Source organism: Amblyomma americanum, unplaced genomic scaffold (assembly GCF_052857255.1).
Source record: "Amblyomma americanum isolate KBUSLIRL-KWMA unplaced genomic scaffold, ASM5285725v1 scaffold_37, whole genome shotgun sequence".
Lineage (NCBI taxonomy): Eukaryota > Metazoa > Arthropoda > Arachnida > Ixodida > Ixodidae > Amblyomma > Amblyomma americanum.
Genome location: NW_027526509.1, coordinates 670,429 through 688,052, shown reverse-complemented (window position 1 = coordinate 688,052; position 17,624 = coordinate 670,429). Strand labels below are relative to the sequence as shown.

General features: G+C 46.5%; 2 protein-coding genes across 6 annotated transcripts in view; one reads left to right on the top strand and one right to left on the bottom strand.

Moving 5' to 3' along the window:
* Positions 1-17,624, top strand: part of LOC144112053 (TBC1 domain family member 13) — a 288,796-nt gene that overhangs the window by 33,825 nt on the left and 237,347 nt on the right. For all 5 annotated transcript variants that reach the window (XM_077645129.1, XM_077645126.1, XM_077645131.1 and 2 more), the window contains one exon: positions 13,531-13,592. In XM_077645129.1, coding sequence (XP_077501255.1) covers positions 13,531-13,592 — 62 coding nt within the window. The remainder of the gene's footprint in view (positions 1-13,530; positions 13,593-17,624) is intronic.
* On the bottom strand, positions 1,419-4,321 carry LOC144112049 (uncharacterized). The gene has a single exon (XM_077645124.1). The coding sequence runs from the start codon at positions 3,926-3,928 to the stop codon at positions 3,044-3,046; it is 885 nt and encodes a 294-aa protein (XP_077501250.1). The 5' UTR covers positions 3,929-4,321; the 3' UTR covers positions 1,419-3,043.

Sequence of the window (17,624 nt, the reverse complement as noted above, 5' to 3'; positions counted from 1 at the left end):
GAAAGTGATTGCCGAAATATATGAGTGAGTATGACGCTGGAATGAGCCACGGTATGTTTCAAAATTTTCGAATTAATCCCGTCAATACCACATGAAGTACTTAATTTCAGATTGTTAATCAATGTCGCAACGCCATCAACAGTAACGTCTATTGGGCTCATGTAGTCATAGTCATATTCTGATGGCGATGGAATATTGGAATAGTCTTCCTTCGTGAACGTATTGGCGAAAAAGTTATTGAAAGTCTGAGGGCGTTCGTCTTGAGCAATGGGGTCTCCAGCCTCATCAATCAACGTAAAATCTGAAGAAGTTTCGGAAGGTGATAATGTTTTCCAAAATTTTTTTGGATTGTGCTTAAGGAGGGATTGCAGATCATGAGCCATGAACTTATGCCTAGCTTTCCGTATGGCCGCGCAGTATTCTTTATCAGCGTTTTTATGTTTTTCCCATGATGCGGGTGTTTTGAGCCGTTTAGCTGTTTTAAAAAGTCGTTTTTTTTTGTTCATCAACGTACGCAGGTTCCTGTGGTACCACGGCTTAGATGAGTTAGCACGGAAAGATATGCGGGGTATATAGGTGTTCATTAACTGCGTGAGCTTATCTTTAAAGTGACGCCAGTTTTCGTTAACAGATTGATTAGGAAAGGATTGCAGAAAGGAATCACAGAATGTTTGTAAGCCGAGGTTAATGGCATCGTAGTTCGCTCTGTTATAGTCGAAGATATATTTCTGAGGTGGTCTGCGTTGGTGTGACGGCATTTTCAGAGTGAAATGGAGCAGCTTGTGATCACTGAAACCATCCGTGAGGGAGATCGGGCTTATATTGTCTGGAGCCGATGTGAGAACAAGGTCTAATATGTTAAGGTCGCGCGTAGGTTGAGAAACTAGCTGAGTTAAAGAAAAGTCTAATGTTAGTTCAACGAAATTAAGTGAGTCCTGTGCCGATGCAGTTAAGGTATTCCAGTTGATATTCGGGTAATTAAAGTCACCGAATAAATAAATGTCGGCCTTTGGGAAGTTACTTCTTATATCTAAGAGGTTGGCATGCAAATTTGTTACGAAAGAGTCTGAACTATCTGGTGGTCGGTAACATATGCCAAGAAGAGACTTAAGCGATGAGGACATGATGCAAACCCATAAAATTTCTAGAGGGGACGAAATGTTAACACGAAAGGAAGGAATGTGTTTTTTTATGGCGATCATCACGCCACCTCCTCTTTTATTAGGTCTGTCATTCCGGTAAATAACAAAATCACGAGAGTCAGGTAAGATTTCGTCGTCAGTTATATCCGAGTGCAGCCACGTTTCTGTTAAAGTTAATATGTCAGAGTTACTATCTTCAAGATATGAGTAAAGTTCGGTGCGCTTTGGAAGGATGCTACGTATGTTAGTGAAAGATATGGAAAGCGAAGGGTGGTCAGTGCCGCCGTATGAAGGTTGTGGCTGATAGTCAGAATTGTGTACAACCGCTCTTCGTTTTTGCTATCGGGTACATTGTTTGACAGTGTCAGAAGCAGCGTCGTACATATATACAGTGTCGTTCATGCGCAGTTTATCGACCCTAAGCTTAAACGATCCGCCCTCCGACTTTGCGAAATCTATGTTTTTTCCTGGCCAGGCGTGTTGGGAAAGAAAAATCTTCGCGAACGACATACTGTGTGTCTTTAAACTTGTGACCTTTATCTATGATCTGCTGTTTGTCCTTGTAGTGAGCAAACTTGACGATGATCGGCCTACACTTCTCTGGTTGGTATCGACCAAGCCGATGAGCCCTTTCAATTTGTGTTGGCTCAAGTGTGCAGCCAAGGTGTTCCGTACACAGCTCCAACACCTTTGTTTCTGAGCTAGACCATGTTTCGGACTCGTTGTCAGGTATACCAAAGAAAAGTAGGTTAGAGCGGCGAAGTCTGTTTTCTGTGTCGTCACATCGTGAGGTAATTATCTTTAATTGCTCGGTTATATTTGAGGGACCTATTGTAGACAGTTCTGTGGATGGCGTAGAAATGGTAGATTTCATTTTTACCATTTCGACCTCGATTGTGCGAATTCTGGCAGATAGCTGTTTTAGTTCAACATCCACTGATGCCTGCCATTGTTTTAGGGCGCGTAGGTCATTCCTGATACCATCCTGGCCAGATTCAATTCTCTGGACTGTCTCGAGTACAGTTGCCAGGACGCTTTCTTGATCGGTGCCAGGCGGACCGGGATTTGACTCTACGTCTCCAGAGAGCGCTAACAGGATGCTGCTAATACAGAGTGCCATTCTAGTCTTACAACCCGTAAGAACATGCAACCAGTGTCTGGGGCACGACACCACGAACCAAAAACGATTCGAGGTTTTAGCAGATAAAGGGTCATCATTGTAACTAACCTGGAAGAACACGAACGGTGAGTGCTTCATGTTGAAAGCGGTGTCGTGCCCCAAGAAAACGCTGTCCGGTTGCAGATTATATCCCGCGCTTCCAACGCTGATAGCGGGGTGGGCGGATGTATATGGCTCCGGTTGCCAGCCGAACTTGACAATCTCGTCCAGGAAGGGTGGTTTCGTCCAGCTGTCGGGTCTGGTCGCGTTTGGCAGCGTCCAAAGTTGCAGTGAATCCGCAGTCGGTGTATTCCATGGGAACTGAAGAACCAGGAAAACCTGGAAGAACACGAACGGTGAGTGCTTCATGTTGAAAGCGGTGTCGTGCCCCAAGAAAACGCTGTCCGGTTGCAGATTATATCCCGCGCTTCCACCGCTGATAGCGGGGTGGGCGGATGTATATGGCTCCGGTTGCCAGCCGAACTTGACAATCTCGTCCAGGAAGGGTGGTTTCGTCCAGCTGTCGGGTCTGGTCGCGTTTGGCAGCGTCCAAAGTTGCAGTGAATCTGCAGTCGGTGTATTCCATGGGAACTGAAGAACCAGGAAAACCTGGAAGAACACGAACGGTGAGTGCTTCATGTTGAAAGCGGTGTCGTGCCCCCTTTACTAGTGTACTATTCATTCAGTGTTGATGAAATTTGCACAGAGCATTAGCAAGACTGTCTCAGAAGAGGGCACAAAGCTAGAAGGCACCAGCCCCATACGTTGGCCCCTCACAGTCTCTGCGGGCCGGCTCCTCCAGACGGGCCTTCTTCGTTACGTTGCGGTGATGGGCCCTAGCCTCTGCAGTTGCCTTTGTGGACATGCTTGATATGCGCCTCTTGTCCACCTCCTTGCTTAGAGAAAGCAGTGCTTTTGATGGTAGAATGCCAAGCTCCTGTAGCACCTCCTCGAAGCCTGTGTGCCCTTTATTGAACCAAAGGACGGCAATTGCCGTCGCTGTCTCAACCACAGTTCGTGTTGCGAATTTCGTCTTGGGGCACAGCAGCCAGATTTTGCTATTGAGCGACTCGGCTGCATTTTGTGTTTGTCCTTTCACACAGCGCTGCAGCAGCTTCTCATCAGTCAACCTCTTATAGATTGGCAGCACAGCCTTCCCTTGGGAAACACTCAGGATGGGAGTGTGGACTGGTGCTGGCTGACCCAAAGCTAGTGCCTGCTTGTGCTTGCACCAAGACATCTCTCCATCTGGGCAAAATTTGTGGCTGCTGGCACCATCCCTTGAACAGGAATGGAAGTAGGACGCCCAGGCAGCACAGTACATATCCCTTACGTTTCCTCTGTTGCTGGTGATAGCAACTTGGAAATAGCCTTGCAGTTTGGCAATTGTTTTATCTTTGAGCTTCTCTCCTCCTGGGAACTTTGCCTTCCGGAGTGCAGTGCCAAGTTTCTTTGCGACGTGGTTTGTGCAGTCTTCTTTTTGCACAGGAACACTCCCGTAGATGTCCAGCTCTGCCACGGCAGCATAGGCTTTGCGGTCCCCGTCCGACAGGAACGTTGTATACTTGAGAGGTGTGGCATACAGGTCTGTCCTCTTCCAGATTCTTAGGGCAGCCTCAGTCTCCATCGCGTGTGCCGAGCAGGTTGCGTTTTTCTCACACACAGGTGTGTGAAAGACCTGCCAGATTTGTTCTTCATCCTCTAGTGCCTTGTGCCTGCTACAGCTAAGGCAGTAGTTGGAAAGAACTTCAAAGTCTAGGCACAGCCCTGTCAGAAAAGAGATGGCTGTGCCCACACCATTGTGGCTTTTGTGGCCTCTTTTCTGCCACGTTCAGTCGAACATAACTGCAATGTTTGTGGATCCTGCCTCGGCTGAAGTCAGCTGTCTGGCTTGTTGAAGGTTTTCGGCGGCCGCTTTCGTGGTGGCAGCATGCACTTTTTTGCCAATAGCAGCAAAATTCCTGTGGTGCACCGGTTTCGCAAAACCCATCATCGCACAAAACTGTAAAAGCTGTTCATGTCCGACGCCGATCGCGCGTGCAGTGACCACGCACTTCACGTTCACGGTGAAGGTATCCCGTGCATTGCCGCGGGCGGATGCCTCATCACTGCCGTTGCACAATTGAGTACGCGGCTCGAAGAATATGTTGATGAAACAACAGTTGTTGGACACGCGTCATTTTGGCAGTAGAGTTCCAAGAACGATGCGATTCCTTTCCGTTTTGCGGTCGATTCTCTCATCGTCCACAGGCGGGGCACGCCGCGCCGCTGACGAGGCCGTGCAACATGCCGATCTCACTGATGTGCTTCTGCGCTCGTTTTCACACTTGTTATGGTCATCGAACATCTTTAACTTTTGCTCAGATGCACTTACGAAGTCATCGATGCTCCGCAAGAAGCTTGAATGATCCAAATCGGGTGCATCGCTGTTGCCGCGGTTAGGCCTAACACCAGACGAACCTCCCGTCACCGGAGCTCTACGCTTGTGCTAGGGGTGTCTTTATATTGATGCCTCGTCAGGAACTTGCGTGAATGAAAAAATCTCGTTTATTGGTCATATCCATGGCGTAGAAAGGAGAAAAACCCGGGCAGAAGCTTTGGTTCACATCTCGGTGGCGGCAGAATGAAGAAAGAGCATCTGCGTCCGGCCGCCGTGCGTTGGAATCCTCTTAGCCAATGGAAATGCTCCGATCATACCACGCAATTTAAAGGGCCACACTTTAGAGTCGCAGAGGTCGCGCGACTGTTTTGGTCGAAAAGCGACAGTCGTGGGCCAGTTGCTCGCTGCTCGATTTTGCAGCCTCGCGACTGCGAGTTGCAAACCGCTGAACCAATCAGCGAGCGAGCTGAGCTTTCGGCAATGACGCCGCTTGCGGGTGCGCCGAGCTGCGCTATCTGCTCCTTGGCTGCTGTAATCGTCGCTAAGCCTAGCCGGTTTCACATCGATGCCGCAGCTGAGGGCGTTTCAGAACTGACCAGCACTGTATCCAAGATGCTACTTTCGTTACGCCTTTATTGTGAACCCCGTCTCATGATAAAATGAAAATATGCTCGATTTCTGCGACACCTTCAGCAGCAGAGAAACAGATGCCAGGCGATCGAGCTGCTTTGGGCAACAGCAGCAAAGCGGCTATGAGAAGAAGTTTGCTTGTATCCAGCAGCTCGGTATTGGCCAACGACCCTCAAAACTGATTCATTTTTGAATTTCAACTTCCCAGAGCATGGTATGAAAGCAAACAAACAACATACTAGCGCATTTTTCTGGCTCTAGCGGCCGGCATCCAGGCTGGCTGGCAGGCCGCTTGTACGGCCGTGGTGCACATTGCCGCTATATCTTCCTCTTCGCTCAGGTCGTCGCAGCACATTGCTAATATCGAGTGCCCAGAGCACTTTTGAGGGCCAAGCGCGAGCGCAGGAGACACGGCCAAAGCAGTCGAAACTCTCGAAAGCACGTGAACGTTGTCATTTCTAAGAGTTCTCATTTCAAACGAGAATCGAACGAGAAGGCGGCCCGCAGGTCGCCCTTGGAAGTGTGAACGTCGGTGTTGTCGAACTGCGGTGTAGTCGCAGACGACTGCTGGTCGCACGACCTCTGCGACTCGTAGGGCTCATTCACACTTGAGAGTCGCAGAGGTCCAAATTGAGCTCCAAAGAGTCTCTAAGTGCTCTTTCTCACGATCGAGGCCCATCGAGGCTTATAGGGGGTGACGTAGAGCCCAGGGAACGATATCAGTGAGGAGCAGTGACATCACAGCACAGTAATGTGACGTATTTGAATGGCGACGCGCGAAGCGCTGCTTCAGCGACTCAGCGGTCGGTGTGCAGATCGGCGTATATGCCGTCGCTGACGCACCAGCCGGGACCTCATATCGGCGGCCAAGCGAAACCTTCACGTCGATAAGACTATGACTCTTTCGTTTGGACCTTCTCCGTAATACGAATAAGTGAAACGAGCGACATTATATGTTCACCCTTCGGCTCGCCTGCAATACGAATAGGCCTAGCGAGTCCACCGGGTTCGTATGTGCAATGTCGGCAATTGTGGAGAGTGAGTTCGCAAGTTTTAGCGAATACAAATGGTCATTGAGCGTAGTTTTGACAACAGTGACCTGAAATCGAGGATTGTTTACACCTTAGGACGCAAGTACTTCAAGCGGAAAGCGCCGCTGCTAGACGGTCTGACCCACTCTCTCGGTCAATGATGCAGGCGCCCGCGGCGGCAGCTACAGCCGTCGGCGTCGCTTGAGGGAAACAAATTAAGCCATTTTGAAACGGATTAAGCCATTCTCAAATGGGTGCCGAACATACTTCTAGATAAACCAATTTAAATTCAAGTACTGGACACATCGGAAAAAGCAAAAAAGCAGTTACGAGTCAGAAGCACCGGTCCTACGCGTTGTCAACAACCTGGCTATGAAGCATTCCCCAGGCTGGTGCTCGCATTCTTCAGCGATTCTTGCAAAGTTATCGCATTGCGCAAACAAGTAAACCCACAGCTGATGCAAAAGAGAAAAAGAGATGAGCTTGCTTAACCTAAGTGGAACGCAGCTTGCAATTCATGCCAAACTAACGTGCAATTTCTACCTGTATATACAGATGCAAATATAGTATACGTAAACAAAAGTAGCGCTGAGATGCAGTCATCGTCATGGGCGCCTTCCTGGGGGAGTTACGTACCCGTGCGGTAAATGCTGAGTCCTGTACAATTGCCTGGAAGCATTCATTTAGCGAATACATGGACTGTTTGCTAAACTAGCAGCAGATATCGTAATCAGCAGGCACGGGAACCTGAGTAGTCTCGCAGTGTGGCTGCGCGGGCGGCGCGAAGCTTAACAGACAGGTATTGGTCGGTAGGAAAAGTGAGGCATTGTGTCGCTGTAATGAGACCAGGGTCAGCCATGGGCCACCGATGCAGACGTCCGCCGAGCATCGGCGTTGGCGTGGCAAAGCGAAATACAACGCTGAAACCACGTTGGCATATGCGGTTTGGCGATTGAGATCGGCCGAAGCGAGCCGCTTGGTTTCAGGACTCAGTGTCGTTCCTCGCTTGCTTAGCTTTTCTCAGCATATCGCAGTACCGACCAAGTTTGTCGGCACATGATTTTGAAAGGCGCTGCTATGCACAGCATGTGTACGAGAGCAGATGATGCAGCAATGCGTGCGTCACAACTTTTGGGGCCCATGTGACCAGGGTTGCTGCACTTCCCTGATCGTGACGTTGCAGCACACCCCGGCGCTCAGAAACCGAAACCGAAATCGCTCAGCATAAATAATGCAATAAAAAATTATTTAACACACACATATGAATTGCGCAGCGTGTATCACGTGTCCTGGGGCAATTCGCAGCGTTTGAAACGAAGAACACGCCAACCAAAAATTTGGTGCCTCTACCCCTCTAAGTACTCAATTTTCTCAAGAAGTGTCAGTGTTTGGAATTTACTTACCAACAATGAAGTTCTTCAGCCATCTTTGAAATTGTTTGAATGTCACCTGAAGGTTTGCAGTAAGTTTTTGTCATGACATGTTTTAGTGCTTTTTTCTTGATTGCACTGTTGAAACATGCAGTTGTTTTCATTTATCCCCTCCCTTGAAATGTATTTTTTTTTTATGCTTTCGCACCTTACTAAAATCCCTCCACGGGATTGCAGTATGTGTAATTAAAAAAAATAAAGTAACAGTTTCTAAATGATATGTGTGCACAGAAAATTGTGGAAAATGCTCGCGACCCTGCTGGACCTTGCTGATCTGCCTATAGTGAAAGCAGAGGTACAGTTTCAAGAGGAACAGCAAACTAGAATGCACACAACTTTCATGTAGGTCTTGCACACTCAGTTTCAAGCTAATATCATGGCCTCATACCATACAAAGTGAAGGCTCGTTAATTGAACCTCCGTTAATTCAGAAATCCAAATAAATTGAACTGTTGGTTTGGTCCCAGCCAATGTCCATGTAAGTCTATGGTGTCAGATGGTCGCTGATTTGAATGCTGTGGGTCTCGCACTGGTTGACTTGAATGGGCTCCCCAAAAAAAGCTGCTTCCAGGTATGACTGGTGCTGCAGGAGGTCATCAAAATAGATTTACTTAAAACTTGACTTCCATGCTGCAGAGTCACTCATGCCTCTGACTTGCGCGCAATGGCAGGCATGATGAAAAACAGATGACCAGTCTTTGAGAATAGTTCCGGTTTTGCTTTTCTGAGCTTCGCGCCAGCCTGCAGTGACAGTGGTTCGACCTGCTAGCATCAACTAGGCAATCTGGCCCAGCTGAGCACCATTTTGGCACGTTGCTAGTGTGTTTTTCTGCCACCCCTGCCCTCCTTTTTTTTCTTTCTTGCCACTTCAGCGCCGTTTCTTTCGCTTGTGTCCATATGGTTTTGTTCTTCCAGTGCACCAAAACGTCGCGTGCCGCTCGCTGTTCATGCAGTGTATCCTCCTCTTACGCCATGGTGCTGCTTGTGATGTGTGTGACGTAGTAGCGGTGGTGCTCCACTACATTGCAACGTGAAGGATGCGGGAGGCCCTTACGACTTTAGAGCAGTTCTTCTTTGATGTACAGACTAAAGCATTGATGGAAACGTGATAAAGCAGTCATTACCATGCTGTTCTTATCTTAAAATGAGGCTACCATTCACCAAATATATTTACCATGCTGCCAGCAATTCCTGAGTTTTCTTTTTTTTTTTTTCGGGGTCACTCAACAATTTCAACTTCTGGATAATTGAACCATTTTTCCTGGTCCCTTGAAGTTCGAATTAACGAGCTTTTAATATAATACTGTTATCCCGTGTAAGGGCCGCACCCCCTGTTTTGGACTAAATGAGAAAGAAATACTTTTGCTTTTTATTCTTGTAATGTCTGCACCTTCAAAATTCACATATGGATTTGAAAAAGTGTGGTCCTTGCACGAGTTTATATGGTATATACGCCCTCGCTAAGTGTATCAGAGGTGTCCGTGAGAAATGGTTAATGAGCAAAGTTTTCCCATCAGATTTTCCACTCTTTATACAAGTTATAGCAGGCACAATCCAAGAGATTTTTCTGAAAATTTTTTATTAAAGAATATCATTTCGATCCAAGCAATGGAGAGAGTTCTACAAATTGAACAACAAAAAGTCCTCAGCTTGAACCAGCAGATCCCAGTTCAGAAGCAGGAAGCACCCAGTTGAAGCCAGCATGTTTCGTCTGGAGCCACTTGGCCCAGTACAAAAACCAGTAAGATTCTTGCTGGAACCGGTTGGGCCAGTAGAAAACTGGCAACCTCTGCTTCTAGGAACAGCTTTCTCTGTACGAAGCCAGCAAGGTTCCTGTTGGGACCAACTGAAATCAACAAATACCAGCAGATTCCCAGTTGGAAATTTTCACTGGGAAAGTGGGACAGAAATGTGGGGGAGAGGGTGGGACGCAACGGATGGCAGAGTGGATGGAGGGAAAACACCTTTATGGGCGAGAGAACAGGGTGGAAGGGGCATCCGCCTCAACTGCAGGAGGTAGTTGGTTTGAAGCCCACCAGCGGACAAGGATGGACGCAAGTATCCCCCTACTCGGTGCCCAGATTTCTTAGGGGTGTGTGCTTGGAAGAGGCTTCGCAAAGCTCGTTCCGCTCTTTTGGGGCAAACCCAGTTTGGTACACTTCAGCCTGCATGCAAAGGTGGTTCGTGTCAGCGTGTTCACACGGGGGTTCAAGTTTGTGCGCTAACTTTTTGTGGGGTCACTGCTGTAAGCCTTCTTTAGAAAAAAGTGCAAGTCTGGATTCGGCTGTCTGATTTTGAAATTCTTTGTTGTCACACCACAGCTAATGATCAAACATTCGCATTACACACTCGTAACCGTTCTTTCTTTTCTCGCTAGCTACAGTGACCTCCACAACCAAGGTAACGAGCTGCTAGGAGAAACCAATTTTTCGACAACCTTGCAACGCATGGGCAAAGGAGAGATTGATGGCATGGGAGACTGCATGCAGGCTTTTCTGTGCTTGACAGTGTTGCACGCACTTCTCAATTGTTGCCTCTCAATGCTGAACGTAAAAGCGCAAGAAACAAGGACATAGAATAAGACAGACAACGCGAGCACTCGTGTTGTCTGTCTTATTCTATGTTCTTGTTTCTTGCGCTTTTACGTTCAGCATGGAAAACCAACTCACCCAAACGTGGCCTTTATTGCCTCTCAAGTCTAAGACTTGAATCAACCAAATGTTCAGGCAGGCTTTTGTAAAGGATATTCCACAATACATCATATTCACGCTATCAACCAGGTGATAGAGAAATGTGCAGAATATAACCAACCCCTATATATAGCTTTCATTGATTACGAGAAAGCATTTGACTCAGTGGAAACCTCAGCAGTCGTACAGACATTGCGGAATAAGGGTGTAGAAGAGCCTTATGTCAAAATACTGGAAGATATATATAGGAACTGCACAGCTACCATAGTCCTCCATAAAGTCTCCAATAAAATTCCAATAAGGAAGAGCATCAGGCAGGGAGACACGATCTCGCCAATGCTATTCACCGCCTGTTTACAGGAGGTATTCCGAGGCCTGAATTGGAAACAGTTGGGAATAAGAGTAAATAGACAATACCTAAATAATATGCGACTCCCTGATTACATTGCCTTGCTGAGTCACTCAGGAGATGAACTGTGAAGCAAGATCAGCGAGTTGGACAGGCAGAGCAGAATGCTGGGGCTAAAAATTAACATGCAGAAAACCAAAGTAATGTTCAACAGTCGAGCAAGGGAACAGCAGTTCACAGTTGACAGCAAGGGGCTGGAAATAGTAAAGAATAAGTCTACTTAGGGCAGGTAGTGACAGCTTATCAGGATCATACCGCTTATCAGGATTTACCGCTCCATAAATAACCAATCAGATGTTGCCGTCCTACAGAACGACCTCGTTAAAGTGCAAGAGTGGTGCGATACCTGGCTCATGAAACTAAATGTCAATAAAACCTTTTTAGTCTCTTTTCACCGCCGACGTAACTACTCACTTCCCAACTACCTCCTTTACGGTTGTCCCATAACTCAAACCGACAATATTAAGTACCTAGGTGTCCATATCTCCAGTTACCTATCCTGGCACAGTCATGTTACTAATATAGCTAACTCAGCCAATCGCGTCCTTGGCTACTTACGGCGTAACTTTTCCGTAGCACCCCCTTCCGTCAAACTAATTGCCTATATATCACTTGTCCGACCTAAACTAGAGTACGCCAGTTCTATATTCGATCCTCACCAAACCAACCTGTCGAATTTACTGGAATCTATTCAAAATCGCGCTTCGTGATTTATTCTTTCAGAGTACTCATATCGCGCTAGTGTAACTGGACTAAAATCTCGACTTGAACTTCGTACCCTAGCATCCCGTCGTCAACTAGCTCGCCTTTCTCTTTATCATACATTTTTTCACAGCTTGCCACCGAACAACGCACTCATCCGCCCAGCCCATCGTTTATCCCGTCACAGCCATCTCAAAGCAGTCTACCCCCAGCGCGCCCATACCACAACGTTCCAAAAATCATTTTTCCTCCGTACTGCCCTGGACTGGAACGACCTTCCCGGCCATATCGCTTCCCTTGAAGATCTTCAACAATTCAAGACTGCCATCGAAAATCATTTTTTTTTGTCATAACTGCCGTACTCCCCGCCCACCCCTCATGTAATACCCCTTAAATGGGGCCTTTGAGGACTTAATAAATGAAATGAAATGAAATAAAAGGATCGGATCGGAAAAACATTTATTGAGCTCTAGAAAAGAGATCTTCGCGGCTTCAGACGGCGTCTTCCATCTTCATTCACAGGGTTGGTTCCCTAGTCCAACACTGTCAAGCACAGAAAAGCCTCTGAAGAGTTCATGCATGCAGTCTCCCATGCCATCACTCTCTCCTTTGCCCATGCGTCGCAAGGTTGTCGAAAAATTGGTTTCTCCTAGCAGCTCATTACCTTCGTTGTGGAGGATAAGAATGGGGTGGAGTGCGTATGGCAGGTACTCTCAGATCATGAATGGCAGTTTACCAATTTCCCTCAAGAGAAAAGTGTACAACAGTTGTATCTTACCGGTACTCACCTATGGGCAGAAATGTGGAGACTGACGAAAAGGGTTCAGCTTAAGAACAACGCAATGAGCTGTGGAAAGGAAAATGATAGGTGTAATGTTAAGAGACCAGAAGTGGGCAGAATGGGTGAGGGAACAAATGCGGGTTAATGATGTGCTAGTCGAAATCAAGAGGAAGAAATGGGCTTGGGCAGGGCATGTAATGCGAAGGCAAGATAACCGCTGGTCTTTAAGGGTAACGGAGTGGATTCCAAGAAAAATTAAGCGTAGCAGGGGACGGCAGAAGGTTAGGTGGGCGGATGAGATTAGGAAGTTTGCAGGCATAGGATGGGTGCAGCTGGCAAAGGAAAGGGTTAATTGGAGATACATGGGAGAGGCCTTTGCCCTGCAGTGGGTGTAGTCAGGCTGATGATGATGATGATTATGCCTCAAGTAATATCAGCATATCCGTTGCTTCCGTATTTTTGCATGCAGTCTTCATTTTTTCCGAGCCAAGGGCTCTAGTTCGCTGGAATACTCCGAGATCATGTTATAATTGTAATATGTCTATTTTTACATTTTCGTGAGGTCTCATACTCTCTCTTCGCATTATATTTGTGTAAATATGGCATTCTTATGCATATTTCTTGGATGGGAGGATCTTGTGAGCAAGAGTAAATGCGAGCACAACCAATTGACTATGGTGCAGAAACAATATCACTAACAGTGCACGCAAATGGACACAGCGCTGAATTCCAACTTTGTGCATTTTCACAGTGTGACAACTATGTCCATGTCCGACAGTTATGACAAATAAAAAACTCAAAGAAAATTTGAAAACCTGCAAGAACCCTAATTGGACATTTTGCTGCTTCTGGGATTCATTTGACAAAGAAATAGCAGGAATAGCGCGGAAATATGAAATTAACAGTGAAGTTAAAAAGGGCCCTTGCACGGGTGAAGGCGCTTGTTCGGAATTTTACGGTATGCCTTATGCATTTTTACAAAGAAGGAAATATGCACTTAAAAATTAGGTGTTTATACTCCTTTAAATTTTGTTTCAGAGTGCGTAAATCTCCCTCTTTAATTACTTCACCTAAGTGTAACATAGTTTTTATATCACAAGTATGTTTTGTATGGTCATGACGTAACTGTTGAATGCCAGGTGGAGTGTCATGAAGGTTTTTTTTTTTGTCTTCCAGCTTTTGCTTGGCTTTCTACCACCAAACCGTTCGGAGTGGCCAGCTGTTCTTGCTAAGCAGAGGTAAGTACTGTGAATCAGCGCTCGTGTTGACTACAGTACAGTGGAATCCCTTTGTGGTGGATTCACACGGTGGACCAAACCACAGGGACGCAACCCTGCGTCACCGATTTCCACTGCTCTGACTCGATCCATGAGCAGCTTTTTGTGATGTGGCTAGGAGACCTTTTCTCAGTTCATTTCCTTCACAAATGACACTTTCTTCTTTTTTCTTTTGTGGAAAGTTTTCTGCCATACCATGCACAGGTGCTACCTGATGCCACTTAAACACTGGACGAAAGCATGAAACAGCTTTAAGGGACTCACTTGTACAGCCGCAAAGTGCACTTGTTCTGTATCCCAATTAGTTTATCATCATCATCGTCATTTATTGACCCTTAAAGACCCCTGTGTGGCAGGGCATTACATAAGGGGGGGGGGGGGTTTACTTACATCTCGGGAATACAGTAGGTCACGATCAGTGCTATAAACACATGCTGGCAGGATACAAAAGGAAAATGTACGGAAACCTATCGGAGAGGGTAGTACGATGTTCGCATTACAGCGGTACGTCTGTTACCTACATTCAGGTGAAGAATGCAGGAGCTCGTCAGTATTGTGCGGCAGTTGCTTATTTTGCAGTTGCGCTAGTCCATTATTTAAAGCCGTTTTATCTCGCTTTCCTGCAGTGTTTTCATCCCATGTGGGCTGCATATAAACTACCGTGAGAGCTTTTCACTACTATGCGACACCTGATGCGTGAGCTTTGCGGCTCTATAAGGCAGTTGCTTGAAACCATTTTTTGCTTTCCTGTGCCATTTTAATGCACACACATGTTAGTTGTATAAGGTTTGGCTTTTGAGGTGTACTGGGATCATGGGGGCAGCTAGCCGAGTGGTTTTCGTCCAAGGGTTGAACATAGCATGTTTATGTAGTTTTCGCTGGAGCAAGTGCGATTGCTTGCACCGTAGAGACTCTGAGAATTGTCTTCTGTCACGCCAAACACAACAGCTAGGACGGCAAAGCTTTGTCAAAACAGCGCAGCAGTAGCAGCAGTAGCACACTGGAAAAAAAGACAGGTGCTCTGACGGTGCAGCTGCACTGTGGCGAGAGAGCAGCCACTTAGTGTGACTGGAAGTGAGCATCACTGCTAAGGTCAGCACGTGCACGAAAAAATTTGCCATGTCAGTCAGCATTCAGAGACAACCCCAACTTATGCCTGTTTTGATTGTTTAAATGTGTAACTCTGAGTAGGAAGAAGAAAGGTGGCAGATGACACGAGGCACTCACTGCCTTGGAGCATGCACCGCAGGTGCATCCAGCAATTTGTTGTCTCGTCTGGCCAATTAAAGAGCTGTTTCAGGACTCTGCGTGACCAATAGCGATCCCCGGTTGTGTGATCCAATGTTACTAGAACAAACTACCGTAAAAACCGGAATATAGGTCGAACTTTTTTTCAAAAAACCATGGTGAAAAGTCGACCCCCGTCTTATATACCGGTCATTGGCGGAAAAAATACGGAAGTCTTGCAACATTGGGTGGCTGAAGTCAACAGCCTCCATCACCATCGCCATCAGCAGCAGTGCCGCCATTTTGCGTTTCAGTAGATGCAAAGCGGAAGCTAACGGCAATTTACCGTCGCCTTCAAAAAAAACACGATCGAGTACGAGGAAGCTCACGGGAATCTGGCGGCACAGCGCGAATTTGGAGTATCCGAAAAGAGCATTCAGTACTGGCGGAGGCAGAAGCTGCGTATTACAACTTGCAGCAACCAGAAGAAAACATCATTTCGTGGGCAGACCGTAGTGTATCGAGAATAGGAAGGAAACGTTGCGCTGCGAGCAAGATCGCTGCCTGTGACTGCCGAATGCATCCGCGTGAAAGCGGCAGAGATCGCGCGTGCCTCTAGACTCACGAGGGCGCAATTCAAAGGCTCGCCATCCTGGTTGCGGCGATTCATGAAGAGGAGGGCTTTGCTCTACGGCGCCGTACTTGCCTGTTCCAGAAACAAACACGCGGGCCGATTGGTGCGCGATATTGTTAAAAAATTTGCCGGGTGTACATACAAGCAGCATTTAAATGAAATTAAATACTGTCACCATTGTGCAACCTCTCGAGTCGCATTTGTTTCAAAGTAAGGATGTCTTTCGGTACTTTTCCCATTGAAAAAGATCTTTTTCATTTTTAGAATTGGTTAGTTAGGGGGTCGACCTATATTCCGGTCCGACCTATAGTCCGGTTTTTATGGTAGTTTTTTAGCAACACCAGAAATGTGGCCCCAGTGGTGGTCATGCGAACTGATGATGCTGCAGAAGAGGTTGTGCGCACATGTGCTTTATTTGTGACACCACTGCTCTTTGGAATGAGGCAGGCAAGTCACAACTGCTTGTTCATGCATCTGTGATGCAATAATAAGATGCGATAATAATGTGCTCAGATTAACACAAGTGCAGCGAAACTGCTACAGTGTCCTCTTTTCCACGTGCATTGTTCTGCGAACAACTTGTAGTTGATTGCATTCATGACGGCCAGCGAGAAGCAATAATTTGTTTTTCTGGTAAGACAGTCCTTCATTCTCCTGAAAAAGGGGAGTTTTAAGGATACAAGGATGAAGGAGAGAACTAATCTCATGCATTTTGTTCGATTGTTTCGTTAATATAAACTGCAGCAGAGCACCTTATCAGAGTAGGTTTACCCTAAACTGATTGACGTGAAAAAAACCAGCGAGAAAAGACGCAAGACCAGAGTAAGATGCACACAGACTGTCGCCGGACTTTCAGCTCGAAAGTGTGTTGAAAGTCCGGCGACAGTCTGTGTGCGTCGTCTTCCTCTGGTCTTGCGTCTTTGCTCGCTAGTTTTTTTCACGTCAGCATGTACCAACTCGCCCAACAATTCACGCTTCTGTACCCTAAACTGACTACCTTTGTTGATTTCGATTGCATATTTCTTTCCGGCGCTTGCGAGCATTTGCATGACACATTCATTTTTTCCTTGCGAATGGCTGGACGACCTGAGAAGTGCACAGAAATGTGATTTAGGAGAAGGCACTGAAGCCACAGAGCTGGGTATTAGGCACGTGTGCTGGCTCACATGCATTGCTCAGTTGCCGGCGCAGCGCATGGACGATGGCTTTCGAGACTGACCGAGTCCCTCCACTCTACCCCTGAGGCACGGTCGAGGTGCGAAAAGCGAATGGAATGTTATTCAGAAAGCAGTCGATATGCGGTCATTGTTTATTTACTAAAAATGTTTAAAGTTCCTCTCGAAAGTGCACACACCCTATAAGGAGTCTGTTGCGTGGATTTAACACTTCAGATAAATTTTACGTTGGCAAGTTATACAGTTAAGGGCGTAAGTGAGCGGACCGTGCTACACTGTTCCAAGTGTAATCACACCTTTCCTACTAGAAATGAAGAAACATTGTTTGTCCATGAGAAAGCGCACGAACGTCCACTACCAGCATGCATATACAGTTAGCTGGCAATTTCAATTAGGCAACTCTTGAAGAAGGTTTGAAGGTAATAGCATGCTCTGTTTATTTTTGTGCGCACCTGTATCTCTTAATGCTGTAGCTAATCTCTGCTACCGTGCTTTTCCGATAGTGCTACGCAATATATATTTACTTGGAAAGCCGGCGTCTAGCTTTAGATAGGGGCATTTATTTTGATTAGAATATATAATAGTGTAAAGATGTGTTTCCATACTTGGTGCCAGATGTCTGCTGTTATCTCCAGTCATAAGTTAATTTTCACTCACAAACCATCGAGAGAGGCACGCAGAAGCAATACTCCATGTTCAGTATGAATTCTTGAAAGTTTCAGCTCGTATGGTCGGAAATTGACACTTAGCACAAAAGGCAGTGTGAAGAACTCTTGTGACGGTTGCTACTTGTTCTGATTTTAAGCAGCTATAACAGCTTCCTTCCTTCACCTGTTTAGCACTATGTTGAAATAGATATCGGCTGCCTAGGTGAGATCTGAGAAAGAACAAAACTATGCAGCGTGAATTTGCGGCACAGTTTTACTTGTGGCATTTCAGAAGATTATTATTACAGTT

Bases quoted from the DNA above. Each gene is read 5' to 3' on its own strand.
- LOC144112049 (XM_077645124.1), bottom strand. From the start codon at position 3,928: ATGGAGACTGAGGCTGCCCTAAGAATCTGGAAGAGGACAGACCTGTAT.